A 26,478-nucleotide genomic window follows, 5' to 3' on the forward strand; every position below is an offset into this window, starting at 1 on the left:
AGAGCTTGCTGACGAGCTGCATCACAGTTTGGTACGGAAGCTGCTCTGCCAGCAGCCGTAAATCACTACAGAGGGTGGTGAAGGCAGCAGAGCACATCACTGGCACGAGGCTTCCTGCCATTCAGGACATTTATTTCCAGCGATGCCTCCATAAAGCACACAGCATCATCAAGGACCACAGCCACCCAGCACATCAGCTGTTCTCCTTGTTACCATCTGGCAGACATTACAGGAGTCTGTCTGCTCGGACTACAAGACTCAAAAACAGTTTTTACCACCAAGCCATACGACACCTCAACCACAACACTTAAACACACACAACACAGTCCACAGGACGCACTCAGAAGCTACCTGCAGCTTCACAAGTACTCTGTTTAATCTGCACTGGTCACTCCACTTTATTGTTATTGATATTTATATTTAAAAGTGCAATACTGTAATTTTCTGCTGCTCATTCCTGTGCAATATCCCATCTGCCCTCCCGTCATATTTCTTTTCAAGATTTTCTTATTTAATCACTAGTGTACATATATTTATAGATACATATATATTTAGTCATCTTTTGTCTTTTACCACGTCTCTCTAATATTTTGCTCCTTACTATTTTTCTATTTTTATTACTTTATTTTATTTTATTATATTTTATTATATTTTCTTCTACTGTATCATACTGCTGAGTGACTGCTGCTCGTCAAACACATTTCATTGCAATGTTGACCCTGTGCTAACTTGCATATGACAAATAAAACTGAAAACTGAGATGAGTGTTGTCAACAGGTTTACTGACATTCAAAAGGGTAAAACTAAAAACAAGACAAAAAATACAGTCATGTGGCATACATATGTGCAGCATAATATGCATTTATATATCACCCTGCTACTACATAGCATATGTCTAATTATGTAAACTTTTTAAACTACTACTGATGCTATCCCAGACGACCTCCAAAATCGCGGGTAACGAGCTTAACAAAAGGACTAGCTTTACAGCCAAATACTGCATTAGCGGGCAACATATTGCACAAAAAACAAAGTTGCAACTTATACTTTAAGTACATACCGGCGATACAACCATAAACAGAAGATGTGGACAGTATTTTTTCCAACAGGACACCATAAACTGTGTGCCGATATGTTTCCCTTCTTCTTGCTCACTTGCTTTGCTTGACTGAGCGGACTTCCTGTTCAATAAAGTTTTTTCCAAAATAAAGCCGTTTGAAAAGTACATTACTTGGAGCAGCCACAGAGGGCGCTGTAAACCCATAATAAATAACAACTGACTGAGAATGATATTTTAGTGATACAACATTTTACAACTTTTAGTGATAACAGAACAGTCATGTCGCAGCTGTTTTACACATTCACTGTTTCTTTCAAAAGGTACTCTGTAGATTTGTAATAGCAATAATGGCATCTAATGACTTGTCATGAAATCAGTTAATGAAACTCTGCTATATGGAAAAATATCAAACATCTTCTCAGTGGCATCAGTAGATTTCCTTCTCTCCTAACGTGCAGATGACAGTGTGTAACTTATGAAAACAAAGGGCAGAATAGGAGTACATTTGATAATATCATGTCACAGGGGTACCCCAGAATAAAAAAGAGGGGTTTCACATAAATCAGTATCACAAGATAAGACCATTAAATTAAGTCCCTGCCAACATGTGCCAAGAATATAAGTTATGCTGTGACTTTTCATTGATTACACTTAATTTATAAATCCATTCAACCCACTCTCCTCTTTCTGCAAACTATCATTTTATTCCACACACGCACACAAGTAAACTATCAGCTGACTTTTTCCATTGTTCTGAAAAAACTTGTCATAAGTCCTACAGCCACTACAGGGACTTATTGTGTGTCTTATGTTCATAAGGGAAGCTGGCTGATAATTTTCTTAGAAACAAAGTCTCCACATTTAATGTTGGTTAAGCCCAGATTATCTGCACTTTCACTTTTCAACAAATCAATATAAATTCCTCACATGCTGCATGTCTTGTCAATGGGTTGATAGGTATCATCTGACTAGTACACAAATACAGACTATTAGTGGCAGCTTGTCAATAGTGCATCACATACATTACATAAGTAAAGTTTGCTCATGCAACATATGTGGATGCCTGCATGTACTTGTCCAAATCCGTCTTGTGGTCAAATTAATGACTTTATCCATACAAGTTCTTGTGAATAATATAATTATGTTTCTCAATCAAAAACTGAAATCTACTTGGATTTTACCACACAATCATCTATATAGATTACAGAGAATATTCCAAAAGAGGAAATTCCAGTAAGAGGCAGTTCTGTGGGTGAAAATGCCTTGTTTATGTCAGAGGTTAGAAGAGAGAAGCCAGAGTGCTACAAAATAATAGGAACTCAAAAGTAAGTCAACAACTTGTTGCAACAAAAGTATGCAAAACAGCGGCTCTGAAAACACAAGACATCAAACCTACAAGCATGTAAGTTAGTGTGCAAATATATATGCAGCCCAATATAGCATCACCTCCTACTGTAGTTGTTAGATCACAGTGGAAGATTCATTTCAATTTTATGTATATAGCACCAAATCACAACTAAAGTGGCTTCAAGGTGGTTAACAAACAAACACGTACAAAAGCAGAAGTAGCAGTCCTGCTAAACTTATAAAAACAGGAACTTGCAATAGGTCATATCTCAAATGACCATTTAAAGGTGTGAAGTCTTGCTACAATTAAAAAAGTACTGATTAAATGCAGAATTGTGTATAAACAATGAAAAGAGCAGCGTGTAGAAATACTCCTATTTCTAGGGTGCTGGGGGCTTCCCATGATGCACCATGGCAGCATAACTAAGAGAAAATCCAGGGTCATGTGATCCAGACATAACTGTAAGCTTTATCAAAACGTTTTTAGCCTAATCTTAAATGTAGAGAGTCGCCCAAATCCAAACTAGGAGCTGGTTCCCTATAAGAGGGGCCTGAAAGCTGAAGGCTCAGCCTCCCAGTACAAATTGAAAACATATATGGTCTGAGAAAACAACACTCAAAGAAAAGCAGCAGTGAATTGCACGATTTAATTCAAACCCTGCAGTGGTCGGTGTGATCCTTTTTCAGGTGCTTGTTATATTTCACTTCCTGCTCCCTGTGAAGAAGGTTTATTTCCTGTGTGCTCTATAGATTACTGAAGAAAAGATGACTCAATGTTTTAGTTCTCTACAAAAAATGTGAAGGGAATCTTTCTTCCAATCCAGTAGATGTCTGATTAAATATTGTAGAATGTTGTTCTTACTATTGGTAGGGAAGATAAACAGTTTTTTTTGTTTTTGTTTTTACAAAGTATGACTTTGTAAAAAAGATATCCTTGTAACTGGATATCTTCAGTCACCCACTGGCATCTCTAAAGTTCTGATTATGCACCTTAAAAAAACAGCTGAGTGGAAGAAAACAAAAGTACAAGAGGTGTGTGTAGCTTAATAAAAGCAGATGTGGTCTGTCTGGTAAGTCACGTAATGACTGTTGATTTAAGAGTAAGCAGTTTATTTAAGTCTAACAGTGAAACCTCTGCCTATCATCTTTGGTGTGTCTATGCAGGACACTATGTTTAGGAAGGGGCACATTTCATTACTAGAAACAGAAACTGGGTCATTTTTAACTCAATTGCATGTTTAAAGTACCGGTAATTAAAGTTCATTTGAAACCACACTATCTCATCTCTCATCTCCTCTGAGGTGTGTGAAATGAAAATAAAAAACACATACTTGTATACTAAACCACCAAAAATATCTGCTCCAATGAGCATTTGCAGATAATAAGCATTTGCTTTTATTCTTTTAATCATCTGTGTTTCTTGTTTTGTTGCAGCCATACGTGAGGTCAATTTGAAAATATATAGCCCCCTCGAGGTGCTTTATATTTTAAGCAAAAGACTGTATTTTAATACACAGAAAACCCCAACAATCAGAAAACTCATTATGTTCAAGAACTTGCCAGCAATGGGGAGGAAAAACCATCTGCTGTGACTGAGTAGGGCCTGGGGGGAGAGAAAAGAGAAAAAAGACACAGAAAGATACACTGTAGAATAAAGTTACAAATGTCTTTTCCACGAAACATATTGGAGGGTAAGAAGATTCAGCAATGATGAAGACCCAGGATCTTCCATTGCTCTCCAGGACACAAGGCCACACATCTCAATGACAAACCTGTGTCCACCTAAGAGGAAGGAGGAAGACAGCGCTCTCAAAGCCAATGGACAAGAGCCCCGAAGAACTAGAGGAAATGGGCAGCCAATCCTGCTAGAGGCTAGCACTTATATTACAACTTGTATCTGGTGGGTCTAAGACCCACCAGAGTTGTAATATTTGTTTATTCAGAAATTCTTATTAGTGGTATAAAATTTAAATGATTCATTAACAATAAAAATAAATATATACAGGCTTTATGTCCAGTATTGTTTAGTGATGAGTATCACAGCACATGAAGCCTCAAAAACCAGGATTTCAGGAAGTACGTTAAATACAGAAACCACTTAGAGAGCCAAAGAAATTTCAGTTCTTAAAACCAAACAGAATCAAACAAAAACAAACAAAAAAACCTACAAATTTTTAGTTTCAGTTCCTCATGCTCAAACAATAATATATTGTGTCTAAAGAAGTCTTAAATAGAATTTCAGTGTCAGAGAGGAACTTTAGTTAAATACCAACGATAAACACCAATAATCTAACAAAATACACTACTTTCAAAAAATGTAAATTACATTTTTAAAGATATCTAAAAAAAAAAGATCAGTAAATAAATCAGGGGATATTGTTTCTGTGCAGATTCATAATGTGTGTTACTGTCACTATCAAAATGATAACACACTGTTTTTATACACTGCAATCCCATTAACACATTCCATCAACCATTGGGCATTTCTGAAACCTACACACGACATTCAAATTAAATTCAGCTCAAGGTATATGACACATAAACTGGATCTAGAATTTTTATGGGGTTTCTAATAATATAATATATAATAATACAATTAAGAAACATAGATTTAGTGGAGTCCATCTCACATCCGCTTCTAGTCCAAATGACATCACACATGGCCTTTAATCTACATGATAAAAAATTTTTAATAAGTCAGAAAGAAGTAACTGAATAATTTATTTGTTCTTCCTTTCATGACCACAGTAGTCTTTCACTGAGCTCTCTGCAAACTTGCAAACTCTGTTGACAGAACTTTGGAGACACTGTGGTTGTATCACAGACTTAAACACTGAGAAGATTAACAGACATTTAAACTCATGAGATTGTGCCACGTAAAATAATTAATATACACGACTGATCTATTTCTATGCCCAAAATACATAGTTATACTAGACAGATAATGTGGGTTTTTTTTCTTTGTTTTGGGTTTTTTTCAAACAGGTCCATGACAAAATATCTAAACAGGTTAGCTGGTGATAAAAATATCTGTCTATATCTATATATCTATTCAAAAAATTATCCTCTCGCCCCTGCAGACGGTCTTTACCCTTCCATGAATGCTCCTCCTCTTGCTCCTTGCGTGAGGACAGAGCATCTCCTTGGTAGATCCTGCACTTGATGGCAACATGCTTTTCGCTTGAAGATGGCCTCTAGTGTTGTTCCCCACATCCCCACAGAGTTCCTGATGGCTCTTAGTCCTGTTGATCTAGGATCCAAGTGTGGGGCATCGAGTCATAGGCTTTCTTGCAGTCAATCCAGGCGGTGCACAGGCTGGTCAGTATGGTCTTGCAGTCTCGGGTGACTGCTCTGTTTACCAGTGGTAGACAGAACAGTCTGTCTAAATTGCATTTGAATTTGAATTAAAGTAACATGTAGTAATAACCAGAGGTGGAAAGAGTACTAAAATATTTTACTCAAGTAAAAGTACTATTACTTTGCTGAAATTTTACTCAAGTACAAGTAAAATTACCTGTCTAAAAATTTACTCAAGTAAAAGTAAAAAGAAGCTCATTTAAAATTTACTCAGAGTAAAAGTTACATAGTTACTTTTCTGTCAGCAGGAGGACAGCCTCTTCTGAGTAGTGCAAAAAAGACAATGGGATAAATCTCAAAGTAGTTGTTTTTTAATTAAAAGAAAAACTTTACAAATTAAAGTGCAGTGGCAGTTAAACTGCAAGTCTATACATCAAAATGGATAATGGTCACCAAACCAACCAACCAAACTGTCAAAACCATATAATTCTTTTACATGTGAATGTGTTTTAAACTGTCAAATAAGAGAACAAGTACTGAATTGAGCTGTACGGCAGCTGCTATAAAAATGTGTTTTAATTTTTTAAACTTGGCCCTGCTCTGTTAATTTTGAGGAGCAATTCAATTCAATTCAATAAAACTTTATTGATCCTGAAGGTTGACCCCGAAGGAAATTGGGTTAAGGTTGCCGACCTTTGCCACCGTCATCTTACCCTCCGACCATACATACATTACACAAACATCACATGGGGAAGACAGGTCAGAGGGGTATAACGATGGAAAATGCACCACGTGAGGAAAGATAAGGAGAAAAAAATAAGTCCCCCTAGACTGAGCTCCAACAGGGAGATCAGTTTGAGAACAGAAAAAAAACACCTCTGCACATAGCACATGTTATTCTTTTGCCTGCAGTGTGAACATATGTGGGTTAAGTAAGAAAGTAGCCGCTTCTGTCTTCTGTCTAATTTAACTAATTTTTTTTAAATAAATTATTATTATTAACAAACAGGAAAAGTGAACACATTTTCTTTTGGCAATTTACCAATCAAGTAAAAATATTTTAAGTTGCGTGGACAACAACGTGCCCAATAACAGCTTATGTCTTAACTTAATGTGATTAACTTGAGCACAGCCTTTTTTGCTAAAATAAATGTACAAGTTTCATTTAACTTACCTCTACATGCTTGCGCAGGTTTGATGTGGAATTTTTAAAAGCTGCTAACTCAGTCTCTTTGGGCAAACACAGCTTACACTGCATAATAAAGCTGTTGCCTTTCTTGCACTTGAAGCCGAAATGGTCCCTTAAATACGGCCAGGGGTTCACATCCGTTTCTTCGAGTTCAGGGTCAGCAGAATTCGACGGGGCTTCTTTTTTCGCTGGATCCGTAACACCGATGTCAGACTCCATTTTTATCGTGACCCAACGCTAATTTGTTCTACTACCCATCATTCCCTGCAGTATTTCCGAAGCGCAATGTTGGTTTTTTTTTTTTGTTTGTTCTTTTAATTTACTCAGTAACGGGTGTGATTGAAAATGTAGCGAAGTACAATACTTTTAAAAAAATATACTTAAGTAAAAGTAAAATTACAGGCTTGGAAAATTACTTTAAAAAGTACAAATACACAAAAAAAACTACTCAATTACAGTAACGCAAGTAAATGTAATTCGTTACTTTCCACCTTTGGTAATAACAATGCCTCATGTCTCTGTTGCAAAACTAGAGATTGGCTTTTTTATTTGTCACTTATCCATAGATATAATTTTCAAAGGCTTCTATTATAATATATATATATATATATATATATATATATATATATATATATATTCTATCATAATATAGAAAATTCATTTTTACAATTTTGTTGCTTACAATTGTGCACATTTTCTATATAGCATGGTCATTCCAAGGCTGACGTTTTCTTAACACCACCAGCAGCAGAGTGACCCATAAAATGGTGCCAACAGTTCTTAGCAGGAAGTAGAGAAAAACAGGAAGTTGATCATAACAAAGGAGAGTCACCATGTCATTGTCTGTTAAAAAACAAAACACAACAATATACATCCTTACTTAATATATACAAAAAGTAAAATTTGGGTTTAAATAACCAATTATTATTTGTTCTTGTCAAAAAGAAATTACTGAATTTACAATATAAAACTCTCTGTCCAGAGGACAAATGATGCCCCAAAATGATTCTCTGTCATACTTTCAAATACATGCATCCACTGTACAGGCAGGTGATACAAGCCCAGTTATACTGACCATGAGTTTCTTTATTAAAGCAATAAAAGGGTCAAATATTCCAGGCGAGTGAAAACATTTCAGTTTATACTGGGTATGTTATGATGCTATCATATGATCACACTGCCAATGCTAATTACATTAGCACATGCAATGAGTTCTTAGTGAATTTCTAATAATATCTATTATTAATGCATTTATTCTGCATTAAGCTAGCAGAATAAATGCTAACTATTGTCTACTCTTTTCTAGTGGATATATTAGGTACAGTTTGATTTACTAAAGCATTAGAGTATGTCATGTAATATAAGGCATTAAGATTTTTTTTCCAAAATGCCTGTTCTTGGTTTTTTGCAGTTTTGCAGTGTCTTTACAGAAACAAACCCTCCAATGTTGGTTGGAAGCTTTTGTCTCTCATTTTAAAGAAGTGATTATTTGTCTCTTTGTCTACCAAACTGAGTTCCAACGTTTAGTGGGGGATTAATATATGTCCATATGTTATATGAAGTGTAGGCCTCTAACAGCCTGAAAAGTATGTGACCTGAAACACATCTCAAAATACATTACACCACACACACACACACACACACACACACACACACACACACACACACACACACACACACACACACACACACACTTATGTATACCAGTAATGTGTACTCTCACCTGTGTTGTCTCTGCTTCTGACAGCCAGCCAGCTCTCAGGTGATTCTCCAGCTCCTGAGATGCTGCACTTGTAGAGTCCTTCATGAGACTTGTTAATATTGCGGATGATCAAAGTGTTGGTGGAGATGCTCTTGATAAAGATGCCATTTTTATAGAAGGATATGGAAGTGGAGGTTTTGGTGAAATCTGTGCTGTTTTTACAGCGCAGACTCACAGTGTTTCCCTCCACCGCAGGAATTAAAGGACTTTCCAGGATCACAGGACCAGCTGTTATAATTATAATATATGGTATAATTAGACGTTTATAGCTCAGCACAAATGAAAATCATGTGTTTGAAACCTGTTTCTCATAGGATTTGAGCACTTTGATGTCCAGTATGTTATCAATTTTTTTTCTGTGACACCCCTGTTGAACTCTAATTTTCTTTCTTTTTTTCACTTGCACAGGCCAACACTTAGCAGATATATAATTATCAGAATATTTAGCTGATTTCTCAACAAGCCCTCTGTATGGTGGTGTACTTTAGCTCATAAAACACATTTTAATATGAAATTCACCACAGATTTCTTTACCAACATAAACATAAATGTCAGTGAACACAGATACAATAAACTTACGTGAAATGGTGATGTTTACAGGGCTGCTTTTCTTTCCATCTCCGCTCTCACACCAGTACTGTCCGCTGTCTTCAATATAAACATTTCTGAAGATGCAAATGGACCCACTGAAAACTCCCCAGCTAGTCCCACACGCTGTATCAACATCTGTTGCTTTCCTCATTAGTTTCAATCCAAGAGACACATCAAACTCCTTACAGTCAAAAGACACTGTGCTGTATTCATAGTGCTGAGAAGTGTTTGGAACAACATGAGGAAAAGCTGCATCTATTGACAAAGAGAAAGACAGGACCATTAAAAATATGTCAAGTGACAATTAACAAATCAAACATAGAATCCTGACTGACATTAATCAGAAAGTTACTAAATTGTGCAAAGGAATCAAATTAACTTTCACTTACTTGTTTGAGCATCACAACTATCCCAAATTTGTATCACCAGCAGCAGCCAGGTATTTATCACTGAAGAAACAAATAACATGTGAAAGTTTCAAATATAAGTGAATAAAAGACATATTTAAATAAAATATAACTCAACTTGACTCATAGGTGATCTTATGGCTTTGTTAGACTTTGCTGAATGCAAAATTAAAGGCTATGACAAAATAATGTGAATTATATGCTATAGTCTTGATGGTAATATGTTGTCAGTGAACTTGTTTATAAACCTACCCGTCCCAAAAGGTCCAAAAAATAAATAATATTATAATAATATATCAGATTTGACTGCATCACTGTGACTTGTCCATCAGCTTCCAACTTAATAAATATATTTCTGCTTTAAGTATACGGTATTTAACAGAGAACAATATTTATTAAGCTGAACATATCAGGACATCTGAAAGGACACCTCATGGGAACCTCCTAGATTAAGTGTTTCAGGCATGTCCTGAAGACAGAAGCAGACCCAGAATTTGCCAGAGAGATCATGTTTCTCAGATAGATGGTCTCAGAGATGGTCGAAGAGAAGGTGGTGTAGTCATCTCTGCTTAGATTGCTAACCTGTACTGAATCTTTTTTTACTCCTGTTCTTTCATGTAAATTAGTATATGTTCAATGCTCCCCTGGATAAAAAAATCATGACCTTAGTAGTCATTAAATAACCCTCACAAAAACAAATTCACAGCCTCTTTTCACACAGTTCGAGAAGTGTTGTGGTTGTACTGCAGATAGTTTGTCAGGCCGAAACACTAAGATTTAAAAAAGAATAAACGAGTTACATAAATATGAATATAGAGACGCTGTGTGGTTTGGAAACTCTGCAAAGGGTTTGAGCAGCATTCATGTCTGTAAAACTTCACAGCCTAATGTGGTCATTGTATGAATTTGTATTTCTTCTTATCAGACTTTGCATGTAATCCTGCTATGCTTTGTGTTTGGCCAGAAAACAGCATTGCACAAGGCTCATCACCAAAATCATAAAAATACTGAATATGTTTTAAAGAAAAATGAAAGTTACGCTCACAGTTGGAGATTCTGATATTTGCAGAATTAATAGTGCTGATACTCTCCTGGCGAAAGTTTAATACTAATGCATTGAGCTACAAATTATTACAACTGCTAGATAAAAAGCAGCAGCAACACCTCAGATGTGTAACAAACTCAGTACTCACACAATCTAATGCAGAAAAATGTAACCTCCATGTTGTCTTGCTGACAGATCACCAAACCGATATGCAGTTTAATATAACTAACAACCTCTTCCTGTTTGGCTTACTGCTGAAGTATAGAGGTGTCAACTTTCTACTGTAGCATGAGGTCTTGTCTGGTATTATGACCCCATACAGGCAACTGATCTGCCCAAAAAATACCTTTACAAGATACCTCATGGGAACCTTGTAGATTAAGTACTAAAAACCAACTAAAGCATGATGATTCTGGAGCTCCCCAGTGCAAAATTAAACCTGTTGTTGCATATTATCTCATGTCACTTGGTTGTTGGTCAGGAACAATGACTAACATTTTATCTAAAAAAAAAAAATGGTTAAGTCAGGAATTTTATTTTAATAACAACACACACGGGGAGCAATGAGAACAAAGCAGTCTAATGACCGCCACTGTTACAAATATTTAGATATACAAAGTGAGCCAGTGTCCTCTACAGGGCATGTTCGGCACACACAATCATACTAGATTCATTTGTGTACGGGGCTCCTACTAAAATGGCAAATGACAAATTAGTTGCTAAACACAATGCACAACTTCATTGCTATTCTTTTAAATTGTCTAACATATGAATTTAGTGAAAATCCATATCTTTTGGAGAGAGAGATGCTTTTCCCTGGCGGGCTGGATGGCCTCTTCTGGGCAGGTTAAGATGTGGGACCTTGGTGGCTGGGGTTAGCTGGTTTCTGGTTAGGTCCCTCCTTGAGCAGGTGTGGTTTGTACCCCCCTGGCCATTTTGTCGTTTTTTAGTGGGTTGGTCCAAGTTAGAATGTCCGGTTCATGCCTTGGGTCCATTGGGAAAAGTGAGGCATTCAGGTGGAGGAACGTCTATTTCTGGATGCAGCTTGTCTCAGACCAGTTTGTCTTTTGCCTTTACTGTGTGTCTGCTGTCACTTGAATAGATGATTGGTGTTGCAGTGTGAGCCACAAGACTCATCTGCACACTCTAGACTGATTTTTGAGGTGGGTGCGGTGGATGCTGTCTCTGACTTTGGCTGAGTCCTGTTATTAGCTCATGCCAGTGTGACTAGCCTCCTAAGGGCACAGAGACTCAGAGGTGGGTAGTAAGGAGTTACATTTACTCCATTACATTTACTTGAGTACGTTTTTGAAAAAAAATTACTTTTAAAGTATCTTTTTTGCACGATACTTTTTACTTTTACTTGAGTACATTTGTGAAGAAGAAACGGTACTTTTACTCCGCTACATTCGCAAAATTTGACTCGTTACTTTTTAAAAAAAATAATTAGTTTAACACATTAGATAACATGCCACCAGTGGAGTTTCCGGTAACTTTTTTACCAATGAGATGTGGCCATGCAGTCACATGACCAGTTTGAAACTGTGGCGGGCAGAGCGGCTCAAGAGTTTCACAGTAGCGGACACATGGAAAGAAGAAATACATGAAAACATGGCAGAGCCAGTCGTCTACGCTAGAGCTGAAGAGGATGAACAGCATTTTCCTCACATACTAAGAATGCTCTTAAAAGCAGTACAAAAGAACAGCTATGTCTTCAGTGTCGGTGTCTTCAGTGAGAGCCAAAACAAACCAACTTTTCAGCGTGAAAAAACTCGTGTAACCTGAGGAAACGGTAAGTTTTTCCTCTAAATATCTTTTTAGCTGTGGTTAGCTGGATGTCAGTCTTATGTTACAGCAGCTGTGTCGAGCTCGAGCTGCGAGTCATATTTTCGGCGCTGCGTTGTAGTGAGAGAAGTTTGTGGGTTTTTTTGTGCAGCTTCGGCTGCCTGGTTAATGACGCTAGAGTTCCACGCACATGTAAGCAGCTCGTCTCTACTGCTTTAACTGTTAAAACAGAAGGCAATACTGCAGCCGACAGGGTTTATTATGTGAAACAGCAGCTTGTTTAGTGTAAACAGTCTGCATTAAGCCGGGCAAACACTGTGCGATTTTTTTCAGTCGCGTTATTCAGCTCCTGCTCAAACTGTACAATTGAATCTCAGGGGTTATTAGTTCAGAGGTCACGATGCAGGGTCTCACACTATACGGCCTGATGCTCTGATGCGACCTGAGTGCTCAAACTGTGCGTCCATAACATGAAGCTTATCATACAAAATCTGTCCTTCGCTCTCCCTCTTGTCTTTCACTCACTCACACAGACACAATATAAATATTATATTGTTCAAACGTGAAAGGTATATCGCATGAACATGAAAAGTATATTGTTAGAACAATAAACTTTTGTGTTTGTGCATGCGCAGTGTGAGAGGCTGCATTGAGGGGCAACAGGATTTCAAACAGGTTTATCTTGCGATCATACGATTGATGATTGGGAGCTGGTCGTGAGGTGTTAACTGCTTTTTGTTACCCCATGTATACTACACGATGCACACACGATTAAGGTGAAACCCCAAAACGGTTGCGCGACTGAAAAATCGACTCAAAATGGGTCAAAAATCGCACAGTGTATGGCCAGCTTTTGGAGGCTAGCTCCAAACAAACATCTGCAGCTTGGCAGTGTATACAGCACTATAATGACCAGACCTAATCCTTTTGAAAACCTTACATCTTTCCACAGGTCTCCACTTCATCGGACATCACCTAGACTCAGAGCTGGAGGATGCCAGCACAAACAGCGGCCTAACCGTCGAAGATGATGGATCCATGGGGTCAGGAAAGCCAGAAGCAGGGGAGCTGGAGAGGTACCTTTCATGTCCATTCACTGGAGGTGTGGCTCTATTACATGGCGTTCCTCACATCAAGAAGCTGTTGATCAAAATCAATACAGCTCTTCCTGCATCTGGAGCTTGTGAAGGACTTCTTCGTCATGCAGGACTCCTGTTCACTGCTGAACAGTCACAGCTTCACAGAAAGAATCTTGAGAGCAAACTGCTGCTGAAGCTTAACCATCACCTCACTGAGTGAAGAAATGGCACATTTTTGCTAAATATGCAGAAATAAATGCACACCCATACAACTTATGGTAAACTGAGCTGCCTTGTATGAACATATGTTCAAGATGCCTCGTTCTAATATTTTCTCTGAGGCGGCTGTGCCATTTGGAGCAAAAATTAATATAAAGTTTACAGCATATCTTGTCACTGGAAATTGTTTGCACTGTTTATATATTTGTATTATTTACTGTAGGTATTGGTGAAAAAAGCTTTATGTTGTGAAAAACTGAAATCTGGAAATTAGAATTGTTGTGCCTTGTTTTGTTGATCTTTTTACATATATTCCTTTTGAAAATACTAAAATTTGTATATTTATTTATTTTTGTTTGTCTGATAACATTTATTTATAAAATAAATCGGACATTTCAAACAGTTACTCGCTACTTGAGTAGTCTTTTCGCCAAGTACTTTTTTACTCTTACTTGAGTAACTTTTTTTGATGACTACTTTTCACTTTTACTTGAGTAATAATATTTTAAAGTAATGCTACTCTTACTTGAGTACAATTTTTGGATACTCGACCCACCTCTGCAGAGACTAAATCGGCCTTACACACACCATTTATTTCCATGGAAAAAGGTAAAACCAGAATTACAAATACAATTTTAAAATACCCCTATACAATAGCAGACCTGTCTCCTCCTGACGCCGTGTCACCGCACAGTCCAGCGACACTCCACACCTGAACACGGCCTCCCTCGTAGCACCGCCCTGAAACAGACAGGAACGGGCCAGCAATATTGTCGGCACAGCCGCTGCGAACCGTGTGTGTATGTGTGTGTGTGAGATAGAGAGAGAGAGAAACAATGGAGCTAAAAAGGGAGGCCGAAACAAGACACTCTAGAACCATGAGGGTCACAGTTTTCTTTGTTTAATACAAGCTGAAGTCATCTGTTAGACTTGCTGTTTTAACCACAATTTATTTTAATTTTGTTATAATATAAGTTATAGCACACTTGGTTAAAAAAATATAGACCAGCTTAGTGAGAAAGACATTTTATACTGCAAAAGCTGAGAAATCTTCATGAAAAAAATCTTGTAAACGTATTATTTGTATATCACAGAAAGTTACACCAATACAAAGTAAAAATATTTTAAAAAATTTAAAAAAAACACAAAAAACATGATATGTAAGGATGAAAATCTTTATGGTGAGAATTTTATTAGTCTGTATATATTATTTTCAGTGTAATCTATGATCAACAAAAAAGCTTTTTGTGTGTTTCTGGTGGCTTCTATAAATGAGCTTTTAGTTGTGTTTTTCTATTGTCTTGATGCATTCTCAATCATCCAGGAAAGTAAATCTCCAAAAAGTTGATTCTGTTCATCTGGACGTAGCGTTTTGTGGGAGAAACGTTTCGTCACTCATCCAAGTGACTTCTTCAGTCTCAGCTGACTGCAGGTTTCCCCAATCTTATAAACAGTACATTTGCATAATGACTGATACCAGCCCACTGAGGAACAATGGGCTGGGACGTCAGTTCCTTAATCTTAATTATGCAAAATTCTCATGACCATTGATCAATAACCACTGACCAAAACCCACTGATCAAAGACCACTGATCAATGGCCATGAGTACCATTCACAGAGAGTTGGGGAATGGCCGCAATCACAATATTGTAAGATGGCGAAAGATGTACCACATCAAGGCACATCAAGAAGGCCCTGAGTAAATGTGGTTATCCCAGCTGGACTTTTGTCAAAGCTGGAAAGACACCTAAAGAAAGCTCCAGCCGATCCAGGAGAGAAGGACAACCGCTGCCCAAGTGAAAACCTGTAGTGATCCCATATGTGTCAGGAGTATCAGAACAGTTGAGATGCATTTTTTCTAAACACCGGGTCTCTGTGGCTTTTAAACCCCAAAACACGCTGCGCCAAAAACTGGTCCACCCCAAGGATCGAGTCCCCCGACACAAACAGAGTAACATAGTGTACGCTGTTAAGTGCCAAGAGGATTGCCAGGATTTATACATCTCGGAAACCAAACAACCTCTGGCGAAGCGGATGGCACAACACAGAAGAGCTACCTCGTCTATTTACACCTACAGGCCAGTGGTCAAAGGAGCTTGCAAAGAAAAGCGTCTGGACTTCTTTAAGTTGCTTGAAGACGTTTCACCTCTCATCCGAGAAGCTTCTTCAGTTCTAAGGTCAAATGGTGGGGAGTCCCAGATTTAAACCTAGTGGGAGTATACTCCCACAGAGGGACCTGCGGGGGGGGGGGGGGGTCCCTGATGATCAAGGACCCCCTGATGATCCTCTAATCGCCTGAGCCAAGGTGTGAAACTGGGTGTGGGTCCCAATCAGCCAGGGTTTCGGATGAGCTCGTTGTGAAACCTGGCCCCACCTTATCATGCGAATTCCTGAGGTCAGATGGCCCAGGATGTGAGTGGGCGTTAAGGCATCTGGGGAGGGAACTCAAAACTGGATTATAGATGGCAGACAGTTGGTGTCGCAAGCTCCTTTGACTACAATGACCTGGATGACTGAGAACCTTCACAGACATACAGGCCAGTGGACACTCTCTCAATGATGAGGATGTACACATCCTGGACAGGGAGGGACGCTGGTTTGAGCGTGGAGTCAAGGAGGTCATTTACGTGAAAAGGGAAAGACCACCTCTGAATCGAGGAGGGGGCCTAAGGGTACATCTGTCACCATCTTACAATGCTGTGATTGCAGCCATTCCCCAACTCTCTGTGAATGGTACTCATGGCCATTGATCAGTGGTCTTTGATCAGTGGGTTTTGGTCAGTGGTTGTTGATCAATGGTCATGAGAATTTTGCATAATTAAGATTAAGGAACTGACCTCCCAGCCCATTGTTCATTCAGTGGGCTGGTTTCAGTCATTATGCAAATGTACTGTTTATAAGATTTGGGGAAACCTGCAGTCAGCTGAGACTGAAGAAGTCACTTGGATGAGTGACGAAACGTTTCTCCCACAAAATGCTACGTCCAGATGGACAGAATCAACTTTTTGGAGATTATTTTGCTATTGATTTTACAAATTCATTTGTCTGAGTCTCATTGGTTTCACCTACTGTTGATCATTCCCTTTATGGAGAGTATAGTATAGTCATAAAATCATATTTTTAGGTTTAAATCCAGCTTTTTGTGCAAAAAAAAGAAAAAAAAAATTTAAAAAAACTTTTTTGTGAAAGCATGTTCTTATTCACTTAAACTGTGTCCTTCTTTCAGATACTTGGGCCTTACTGAACTGCATGTAGTAGAACCTGTAAAAAGACTGCTGACAAAACCCCGTCCAGGCCCTTAAAAATATACATGTGTCTAGAGATGGTGGTTTTTAATTTTTGGCAACAGCCTTTGCAAAAATAAATGTGGAGACTACAGCATCACAGCATCACACCTATGTTTTGTTTTAACCTCAAGGGTCAAGACATCATGAGAAACTACAACCACAGCCCCAAACCTCAACTACATGTTTCAAATAAAAAGAGAAAAAAGCATATTGAAAAATATATTTTAGATGTTTGACAGTTAGAATGATTCTACTTTCACCTGACTGCAAAAAGATAAATATACATTTAATAATATAATGATAGATGACAAATACCTCACAGGTTACTTGTTTGTGAGCAAAGTTTTCAGTACACCTATGTTTAAAGACACATTTAATCCTTGTCTTGCTGGCTGACAGTAAAGGCATCCTTCACCAGCAGCTGCAAGAGCAGAGCCATCATTACAATAGTTAGAACAACCTTTAAAAGGAGACGAGCCTCTCTGTGAAGCAAAGGCACCAGGAAGTACATGTAGTCACGTATTGACAACATGAATTTCCCACAGTGCACTTATTTCCCTTTGGAGGAAAAAAGCCAGTCTTCTAAGTCAGCATTTTAAAGTTATTTTAAAGTTAAATGGAAGTGCAGCAAGTAATTCAACAGGGTTAAACCCATATCTTATTTTTAACTGCGTCTGTATAAGTATAAATCATAAGGAAGCAAGTCTATGTCTCAACTCTGATAGCCAGCTTTCTCTGAATTGTCTGGCCCAATTATAATATGCACTTGTAGGGTCACGTGAAGATTATACCACTTCTTATGGAACACTGGCAGGAGGCTGGTGGACAATGTGTTATTATTGCAGCTTATTCCTCTATCACATTATGAGCAGGACTCTTGGATCACAGCATCAACTGAAAGAGATAAAGTTCACCAATATCAATACATGTTGATGAAAATTTATTTACCTCTTAACATTTACCAAGTCGAGAACAATGTAATTTGTAAACTGAATATATATATATATATATATATATTTGTAAGTGCAGCAATGAGTACTTACCACTTCTCAAGGCACAATTTCACTGAAAATGTGAGGTCAGAAGCAAGAGCACACTGAGCACTGGAGGAAGAAAGAAAGTGGGCATCACGTTTACATGCTGTAGATGGTTGGAGAAATGTTGGCTATATATTGCTTAGAACAGTATAATATTATAAACAAGAGTGGATAAATTAAAATAAATAAATAAATGAGTTTTAGTCATTAAAATACTTGAGGGTAAAAGAAACCAATTAGGGAATATGTTACAGACTGTAAAATTTACTGTCAAGCACAACATTATATACCCAATTGCAGCTTCCACTGAAGTAGTCCCAACACCAGCAGCTGCAGAGCTAACCCAACCGTCACAGCTGTGCACCGGAAGATGTAGAAATTGTGTGAAAAAGCAATTTCTTCATGAGATACTGGAAGAATAAAAACACAAAAAGAAAAAAAAAAAAGATTCTTTAGGGTTGATAAGTCATCCTGTAAAAGCTAACTCTGGTTCCCCCAGGAAGTCACCATTAATCTTTCTGTTTCAGAACACCAATATCATTAAACTTTGAATGCTTAGTGTACATTTTGCTTCCTTCATTTTAAATTTTGATCAACTTACTACTTTAAATGCAAGCCCATTATAGTAGCCAGAATTGCTGGGATTCAGTAAACATGAATACTATGTTTGAAGCACAGCAAGGCTCAGATTAAAGCTCACTGAAAGCGTGGATGTTCTGTGACTACAAATTCATCCATGCTACTAATAAACGAATACATTGAAAAAAATGTAGAAAAAACCATACCTTCCCCTGCATTCGATTTCCTTCTGATAGCCACCCAGCTCTCTGGTGATTCTCCAACTCCATGTATTCTGCATTTATAGAGTCCTTCATGAGACTTTGAAACATCAGGGATTTCTAGTTTTCCTTCATATCTGGTGCCAATGAAGAAGTTATCTTTGTAGAAATCTGCTGTGAAATTGGAGGAAGTGTATGTGTTTCTACAGTGCAGAGTAACAGCATCTCCCTCCCCCACAGGATGGGCAGGACTCTCCAGTATCACACTACCAGCTGAAGGGAAGTAAGTTTGAAATTTCATGGATGTGCCAATGTTCAATCTTACAACTTTTAAATTTCAGATTTTAATTTTGATAATAACATACATGAGACAGTGATGTTGACAGCATTGCTCCTCTCTGCCCCACTCTCACACACAGTATTGCTGTGTTTCTCTGTGTTTCCTCGCATTTCAGTTAATAATTTCCCAGTTTAGTTTAGTTCTCTGTTTTCCCTTTACAGGGAGTGCAGAATTATTAGGCAAATAAGTATTTTGTCCACATCATCCTCTTCATGCATGTTGTCTTACTCCAAGCTGTATAGGCTTGAAAGCCTACTACCAATTAAGCATATTAGGTGATGTGCATCTCTGTAATGAGAAGGGGTGTGGTCTAATGACATCAACACCCTATATCAGGTGTGCATAATTATTAGGCAACGTCCTTTCCTTTGGCAAAATGGGTCAAAAGAAGGACTTGACAGGCTCAGAAAAGTCAAAAATAGTGAGATATCTTGCAGAGGGATGCAGCAGTCTCAAAATTGCAAAGCTTCTGAAGCGTGATCATCGAACAATCAAGCGTTTCATTCAAAATAGTCAACAGGGTCGCAAGAAGCGTGTGGAAAAACCAAGGCGCAAAATAACTGCCCATGAACTGAGAAAAGTCAAGCGTGCAGCTGCCAAGATGCCACTTGCCACCAGTTTGGCCATATTTCAGAGCTGCAACATCACTGGAGTGCCCAAAAGCACAAGGTGTGCAATACTCAGAGACATGGCCAAGGTAAGAAAGGCTGAAAGACGACCACCACTGAACAAGACACACAAGCTGAAACGTCAAGACTGGGCCAAGAAATATCTCAAGACTGGTTTTTCTAAGGTTTTATGGACTGATGAAATGAGAGTGAGTCTTGATGGGCCAGATGGATGGGCCCGTGGCTGGATTGGTAAAGGGCAGAGAGCTCCAGTCCGACTCAGACGCCAGCAAGGTGGAGGTGGAGTACTGGTTTGGGCTGGTATCATCAAAGATGAGCTTGTGGGGCCTTTTCGGGTTGATGATGGAGTCAAGCTCAACTCCCAGTCCTACTGCCAGTTCCTGGAAGACACCTTCTTCAAGCAGTGGTACAGGAAGAAGTCTGCATCCTTCAAGAAAAACATGATTTTCATGCAGGACAATGCTCCATCACACGCGTCCAAGTACTCCACAGCGTGGCTGGCAAGAAAGGGTATAAAAGAAGAAAAACTAATGACATGGCCTCCTTGTTCACCTGATCTGAACCCCATTGAGAACCTGTGGTCCATCATCAAATGTGAGATTTACAAGGAGGGAAAACAGTACACCTCTCTGAACAGTGTCTGGGAGGCTGTGGTTGCTGCTGCACGCAATGTTGATGGTGAACAGATCAAAACACTGACAGAATCCATGGAGGGCAGGCTTTTGAGTGTCCTTGCAAAGAAAGGTGGCTATATTGGTCGCTGATTTGTTTTTGTTTTGTTTTTGAATGTCAGAAATGTATATTTGTGAATGTGGAGATGTTATATTGGTTTCACTGGTAAAAATAAATAATTGAAATGGGTATATATTTGTTTTTTGTTAAGTTGCCTAATAATTATGCACAGTGATAGTCACCTGCACACACAGATATCCCCCTAAAATAGCTAAAACTAAAAACAAACTAAAAACTACTTCCAAAAACATTCAGCTTTGATATTAATGAGTTTTTTGGGTTCATTGAGAACATGGTTGTTGTTCAATAATAAAATTATTCCTCAAAAATACAACTTGCCTAATAATTCTGCACTCCCTGTATTCCTACAATAAAGTAGTGCTTTTGACGTTATTCCTCATGTCTCTGTGAGTTTGCATTTGGGTCCTAACCTGCCTCCGTTACGCAGCCGAATCGTGACAGGTAGCCAGGATTGCTGGGCTTAAGTACATTTGAATAGTATTTCTGAAGTACTGCAGGACACTTATAACTGCTTACTGAAAGCACGGATGTTCTGTGATTATAAATTTTCATATGCTATCAAATAAGTAAATAAACAGAAAAACCATACCTTCCCCTTCATTCAATTTCCTTCTGATAGCCATCCAGCTCTCTGGTGATTCTCCAACTCCATGTATTTTGCATTTATAGAGTCCTTCATGAGACATTAAAACCTTTTGGATTTCTAGTTTTCCTTCATATCTGGTGCCCATGAAGAAGTTATCTTTGTAGAATTCTGCTGTGAAATTTGAGGAAATCTTCTTGTTTCTACAGTGCAGAGTAACAGCATCTCCCTCCCCCACAGGATGGACAGGACTCTCCAGTATCACACCACCAGCTGAAAATGTGAAGAAATGTAGAAATTCATAAATCTGCAATGGCTAATCACAGAACTTTCAATTTTACATGTTAATTCTGATAATAACATACCTGAAACAGTTATACTGACAGCATTGCTCCTCTCTGCCCCACTCTCACCACCAGTATTCTCCACTATCTGAAGCAAAAGCATATTTGATCCCGCACCTTTTCATCACAGTGCTATTGGAACATTTCGAAAGGACTTGCCGAATGTTCCTCACTTTCAATTCGGCTGAAATATTAACCCCTTCACAGGTAAAATAGACTGACTCATATTCAAAGAGCTGCAGTCTGGATGGAGTGATATGAAAAGGCGAATCTGAGAAAGAACGAAAATGCAGTAATCTGCTGAGTTCCCAAAGATCCAAAAATTGAGGTTTACCAATCCCAACACAAAATCCAAGTTTAGTGCAAAGTAAGGATTTAGGCAGAAGGGCTGAAAACATGACTTCAATTCATGCTACTTACAAGACATCGTAGAATAACTTGTATGCACATGTGCCGTCATCACCATCAACCCTGTAGAAATAAACAGATTTTTCTTTATAAAGATGATTTCCATACTAATATGTATTATAGACACAATATAATAATATTGACTATATATATATATATATATATATATATATATATATATATTTTTTTTTTTTTTTTTTTTTTTTTTTTTTTAAAGAAAATATGTTGTGGTAGAATAAGAAGTAAGCCCTTGCTACACAATAAAGAAAACAAAAACAATTGCATATTTAAGTAAAGTACATGAGACAAGAGACATACTGTACTCACAGAGTTTACTGTAGACAAGTATGACCTCCATGCTGTCTTGCTCACCGTGAGACTGAAGCAACATTAATGTTTAATATGCAGCTGAGGTTTTCTGCTTCCTGTGCAGGGTCACTTCTGGTGTTGAGCAGACTTTAGAGAAACATTTATAAATACTGCTGCAAGTGCTTCACAAAAATACATTTAAAATTTTAATTAAAGCAAAAAAGACAGCAGAAAATCATGTTTAGTGTGACTGCGTATTAGTTTTTAATGTGGATGTCGACAGTGCAATATAAAACGAATCACAGTGTAATTTTTGGAGTGATAGACTAGTTAAGTCAGTGGCATATACACTACCAGTAAAAAAAAATGACCCACTTTCTCATTCATTGGTTTGTGTTTGTTTTCATGAATTTTTACATTGTAGATTTTCACTCAAGGTATCAAAGCTATGAATTGAACACATACGGAATTATATAAACGAAAAACTGTAAAATAACTCAAATCTTGTTTTACATTTTAGATTCTTCAAAAGAGCCACTTTCTGCTTTGATTAGTGCTTTGCACACTCTTGGCATCCTCTCGATGAGCTTCATAAGGCAGTCACCTGAAATGGTTTTGAAGGAGTTCCCAGAGATGCTGAGCACTGCTGACTCTTTTGCCTTCTCTGCGTTCCATCTGCAAACCATTTCTATTGAACATCCAACTAAACGCAAACCGAATGGGATGGCATGTTCCTGCAGGGTGCTGTAGTAGCTATGCTGGTTCAGTGTGCCTTCAACTTTGAAGAAATTCCACAATGAACCCTGACAAGGCACACTTGTGAAATAAAAAACATTTCAGGTGACCACATCATGAAGCTCACTGAAAAAAGGCCGAGGGTTTGTAGCGCAGTCAACAAAGCAAAGGGTGGCTACTCAGAGGAATCTAAAATATTAAGCATTTTGAGTAATTTACCAATGTTTTCTTTGATACATAATTCCATATATTTGATCTCTTCAATATGTATCTACAATGTAGAAAGTAATAAAAATAAAGAAAAGGGTTAGCTAGTAGAGATACAGGGCTTAATGGGCAGACCGCCACTGAAACTGATTCAAGAAATGAAGACCAGTGTTGGTCAAGTTACTTGAAAAAAGTAATCAGTAACTAATTACCGATTACTTTCCCAAAAAAGATTACTTACTGATTACTTGTTTTCAAAAGTAATTAATTACTTAGTTACTTAGTTACTTAGTTGCTCTTTAAAAACACGATTTACAACCTGAATAGGTGATAAAGCGATAGATCTTTCAGCCCAATTCTACTTTTTCTGCATAATCCATCATACAAAATGTAATCAAATGGAAAAGTCTCTTTTTTAAACTTGTTTTATTAGTTTTAATCTTTTAACTTTATGCATCAAGCAAAAAATGTAATTATATGCAACATTGTCTGACTGGAAGAAATTTGTTTAATATTTAAACCTATTTTCTGCACATTCCAGCACATAAATTTTATTTTTTTGTGTGTGTTTACACTCAGTCTTTCAAATAGATGCAAGTAAAACACAGCAGAAAATAAATAACATCAAAGACTAGCGGTCCTTTTGCTCTATTTTCACCTGTATAGCAGGAGTAGGGTAGGCGGAGGTTTACCCTGGTGCAGGTGTGCCGCAGCGGTCAGTGGAAGAATCCGCGAGTTTCTCTGTGAGTTTCCCATTACCTCGTAGCGCACTTGGTGCTTGCTTGGAAGTTTAGGGTTTTTTTTTTCGCTGTAAAAAGAAGTTTTCTTCCCACGCACAATGGACACTAATGTTTTTGTCACTTTTTATGGAATCAAACTCAAAATAAGGTCAGTACTTCCACGCTTTAAACGCTGCATGCTCATACTCTCTCCCGCATATCCCGATATATGATCCATTGTTGATCTGCAGAGAGCTGTTGTCACGAACAACAGAGCTGTCAGAGGAGGAGAGAATGCAAACAAACTGTCTGCAAAAATGAAACCTGTAGGACTAGAGCCCACTATACAGTTACATAAGTTGCTGTGAGAGTATAACTATGTGTAGTTACTGCATAATTGGCCATAAAAATCAGACTGCGTCTGTTAATTTTATTAATATTTCACTGTTTGTTCTTGTTTTGTACATTAGGGTCACACTTGAAGGATTTCCTGCACATCAGATGTGCGACATATGAATCATGTTTGACTTGGGCACACTGCTTGACCCAAGTTTCAAAGGTTTTGCATTTGGACCTGTGGTTAGAGCCAAGGAAGCACAGAGGACTCTGACTCTGGTGTGCTTTGACTGACGCACATCACCAGATGGTGAGCAGTTTTTAATTTAGAGCATAAGGTGATATATACAGCTGTAGGTTATTTTTTTGCCAGCAGTTTCTTTAGCTACATATATGCAACTAATTCCACACAATTTCTGTTCAAAAAAATCTTTAAAGGATAAATCCTTCCCTTTTCTTGTTGTCATGTTGCAAGAATGTCCTATATATGCTTAAGTTAAGTTAAGAAAGTTATCGAATGGGCTGACATTGATACATTGTCTTTCTATTGTTAGTCTGCACTTTTACAGTTAGCTGCATTTACTGCTGCAGCACGGTTTTTATCTGGTAGAAGGAAATTTGAGCACATTACTCCGGTTCTGGCCTCCCTGCACTGGCTTCCAATTGTATTTAGGATTCATTTTAAAATTCTTTTATTGGTTTTTAAATCCTTAAATGGTCTGGCACCTGCATATTTGTCTGATTTGCTGAAGCCCTATGTCCTCACTTGTTCGCTCCAGTCAGCTGAGCAGCTGTTGCTCTCAGTCCCCAAATCACGGCTGAAACTGAGAGGAGACCGTTCTCTGCTGGCCATTGGGGTGGGGGGGGCTGGGAGGAGGTGTTGGCCGTCCGATTGGGATCTGGGATGTGGGGCCTCCCTGCTGCTGCAGGGTGGTGTGCTTGCCTCCACCCCGGGGGAAAGGGTAACATTTCCTGGGTCTAGGTGCTGTTTCCCCCTTTGGGGCAAGGGTAACTGGAACTGGGGTATAGAGTATGTTTGGAGAGTGTGATTGTGTGTACATGTCCATTTGTGTCTATCCTTACATTGGGTGAGTGCTGAGTATTTGTATATGTGTGCATGAGGGTGGGAATGCATGTTTGTATCTGTGTGTACCTGTTTGTCTGTGCCTATATGTCAGGTCAGGTCTTAGACTCCACCTCTCTGGGAACATCTCAGGCTCTCCAAAGTATGGAGACCTATCTCCCCTCACCACACTCCCTGTCGGTGGCTGATGCCCTCGGGGGTCGGTGCGTTGGTGGTTCTTGGTGTCTGGGGCTGGGCGCTCAGGTATGTACAAGCTCACTCCCGGTGGCTACTTGGCGGGGCCTGGCGCCTGTTGCTTGGTCAGGCCTCTTCCAGGGTGTGGGGGGCCCTTGGGCCTCCGGCCTCTGGGCCTGCGGCTCGGTTCACTCTGGCACAGCTGGCTGCCGGCAGAGCCGGCGGGCACGCCAGTGCAGCCCCGTCTGGCTTCTGCTCCGTGGCTGCTGGGTGATCTGGGGCTCTTCTCAGCTCTTCCCAGGAGGGTGGCACGGATGCCCCTCCGGTGGTCTTCCTTGGGCTATCCATGCCTTCATGCCCCGGCGGACGGGGCTATGGCTCCCTACACCCTCTAGCAGACCGTTACATGGGGAAACCTTTTGAATACAAGCGCTGATCCACACAGGTGTGCACACGGGTGTTCACTGTTCATAGACATAAATTACACCTTTCTTGGCTGCTACTTCAAAGCACATTGTGCGCTGTCGGTCCAGCGTGCTGCACAAAAACATTCAATATTTAGTATTTACTGCTGTTTACACTTAGCTAGATTAATGCGATGGTGTTGTGTTTAGTATGTTGCTCTGTTTTTTTGCTTGCTTTCTCTTCTTCTCACCTCAACAGGTGATCCAGGAGAATCTTTTTTTCTTCTTTCTCTTTTTAAGTGCCCTTTCTCACTGTCCTTTTTCCCTTCTGTTTTTCTTTTCCTTCATCTTTCTTTCTCCCTTTCCTATCCCCCAGTCATGTCTGTCCCGTCTGTAACAACTGAAAATAAAATAAAATAAAATAAAATAAAATAAAATAAAATAAAATAAAATAAAATAAAATAAAATAAAAACAACAAAGGTCGATCAAATGGACCAATACGGCAAGGCCGTGATGATCCACTTGGTAAAGTAAATCCATTGGGTATCCTTGTTGGCCTTCAGACAA

At 38.7% G+C, this 26,478-nt stretch overlaps 2 protein-coding genes and 1 long non-coding RNA gene across 3 annotated transcripts in view; 1 reads left to right on the forward strand and 2 right to left on the reverse strand.

Annotated features, from left to right (window-relative positions):
- Positions 1–26,478, forward strand: part of LOC146390165 (Fc receptor-like protein 5) — a 70,539-nt gene that overhangs the window by 24,243 nt on the left and 19,818 nt on the right. The gene's annotated exons all lie outside the window — the stretch shown is intronic.
- Positions 7,580–11,342, reverse strand: LOC146390168 (putative high affinity immunoglobulin gamma Fc receptor IB). Its single transcript, XM_084909435.1, has 5 exons — positions 11,336–11,342; positions 9,636–9,695; positions 9,235–9,501; positions 8,617–8,883; positions 7,580–7,736 (listed from the first exon to the last, which is right to left on the reverse strand). Exons 1-5 carry the CDS (start codon positions 11,340–11,342, stop codon positions 7,591–7,593), a joined length of 747 nt encoding a protein of 248 aa, XP_084765561.1. The 3' UTR covers positions 7,580–7,590.
- LOC146390169 (uncharacterized) lies at positions 15,323–19,288 on the reverse strand. The gene is made up of 4 exons (XR_014799801.1): positions 18,892–19,288; positions 18,397–18,516; positions 18,113–18,172; positions 15,323–17,963 (listed from the first exon to the last, which is right to left on the reverse strand). It is a non-coding gene; the product is annotated as an uncharacterized LOC146390169 (long non-coding RNA).

The sequence above is a fragment of the Perissodus microlepis genome, chromosome 3, assembly GCF_051167445.1.
Source record: "Perissodus microlepis isolate ML-2025 ecotype Zambia chromosome 3, ASM5116744v1, whole genome shotgun sequence".
NCBI classification, from domain to species: Eukaryota; Metazoa; Chordata; class Actinopteri; order Cichliformes; family Cichlidae; genus Perissodus; species Perissodus microlepis.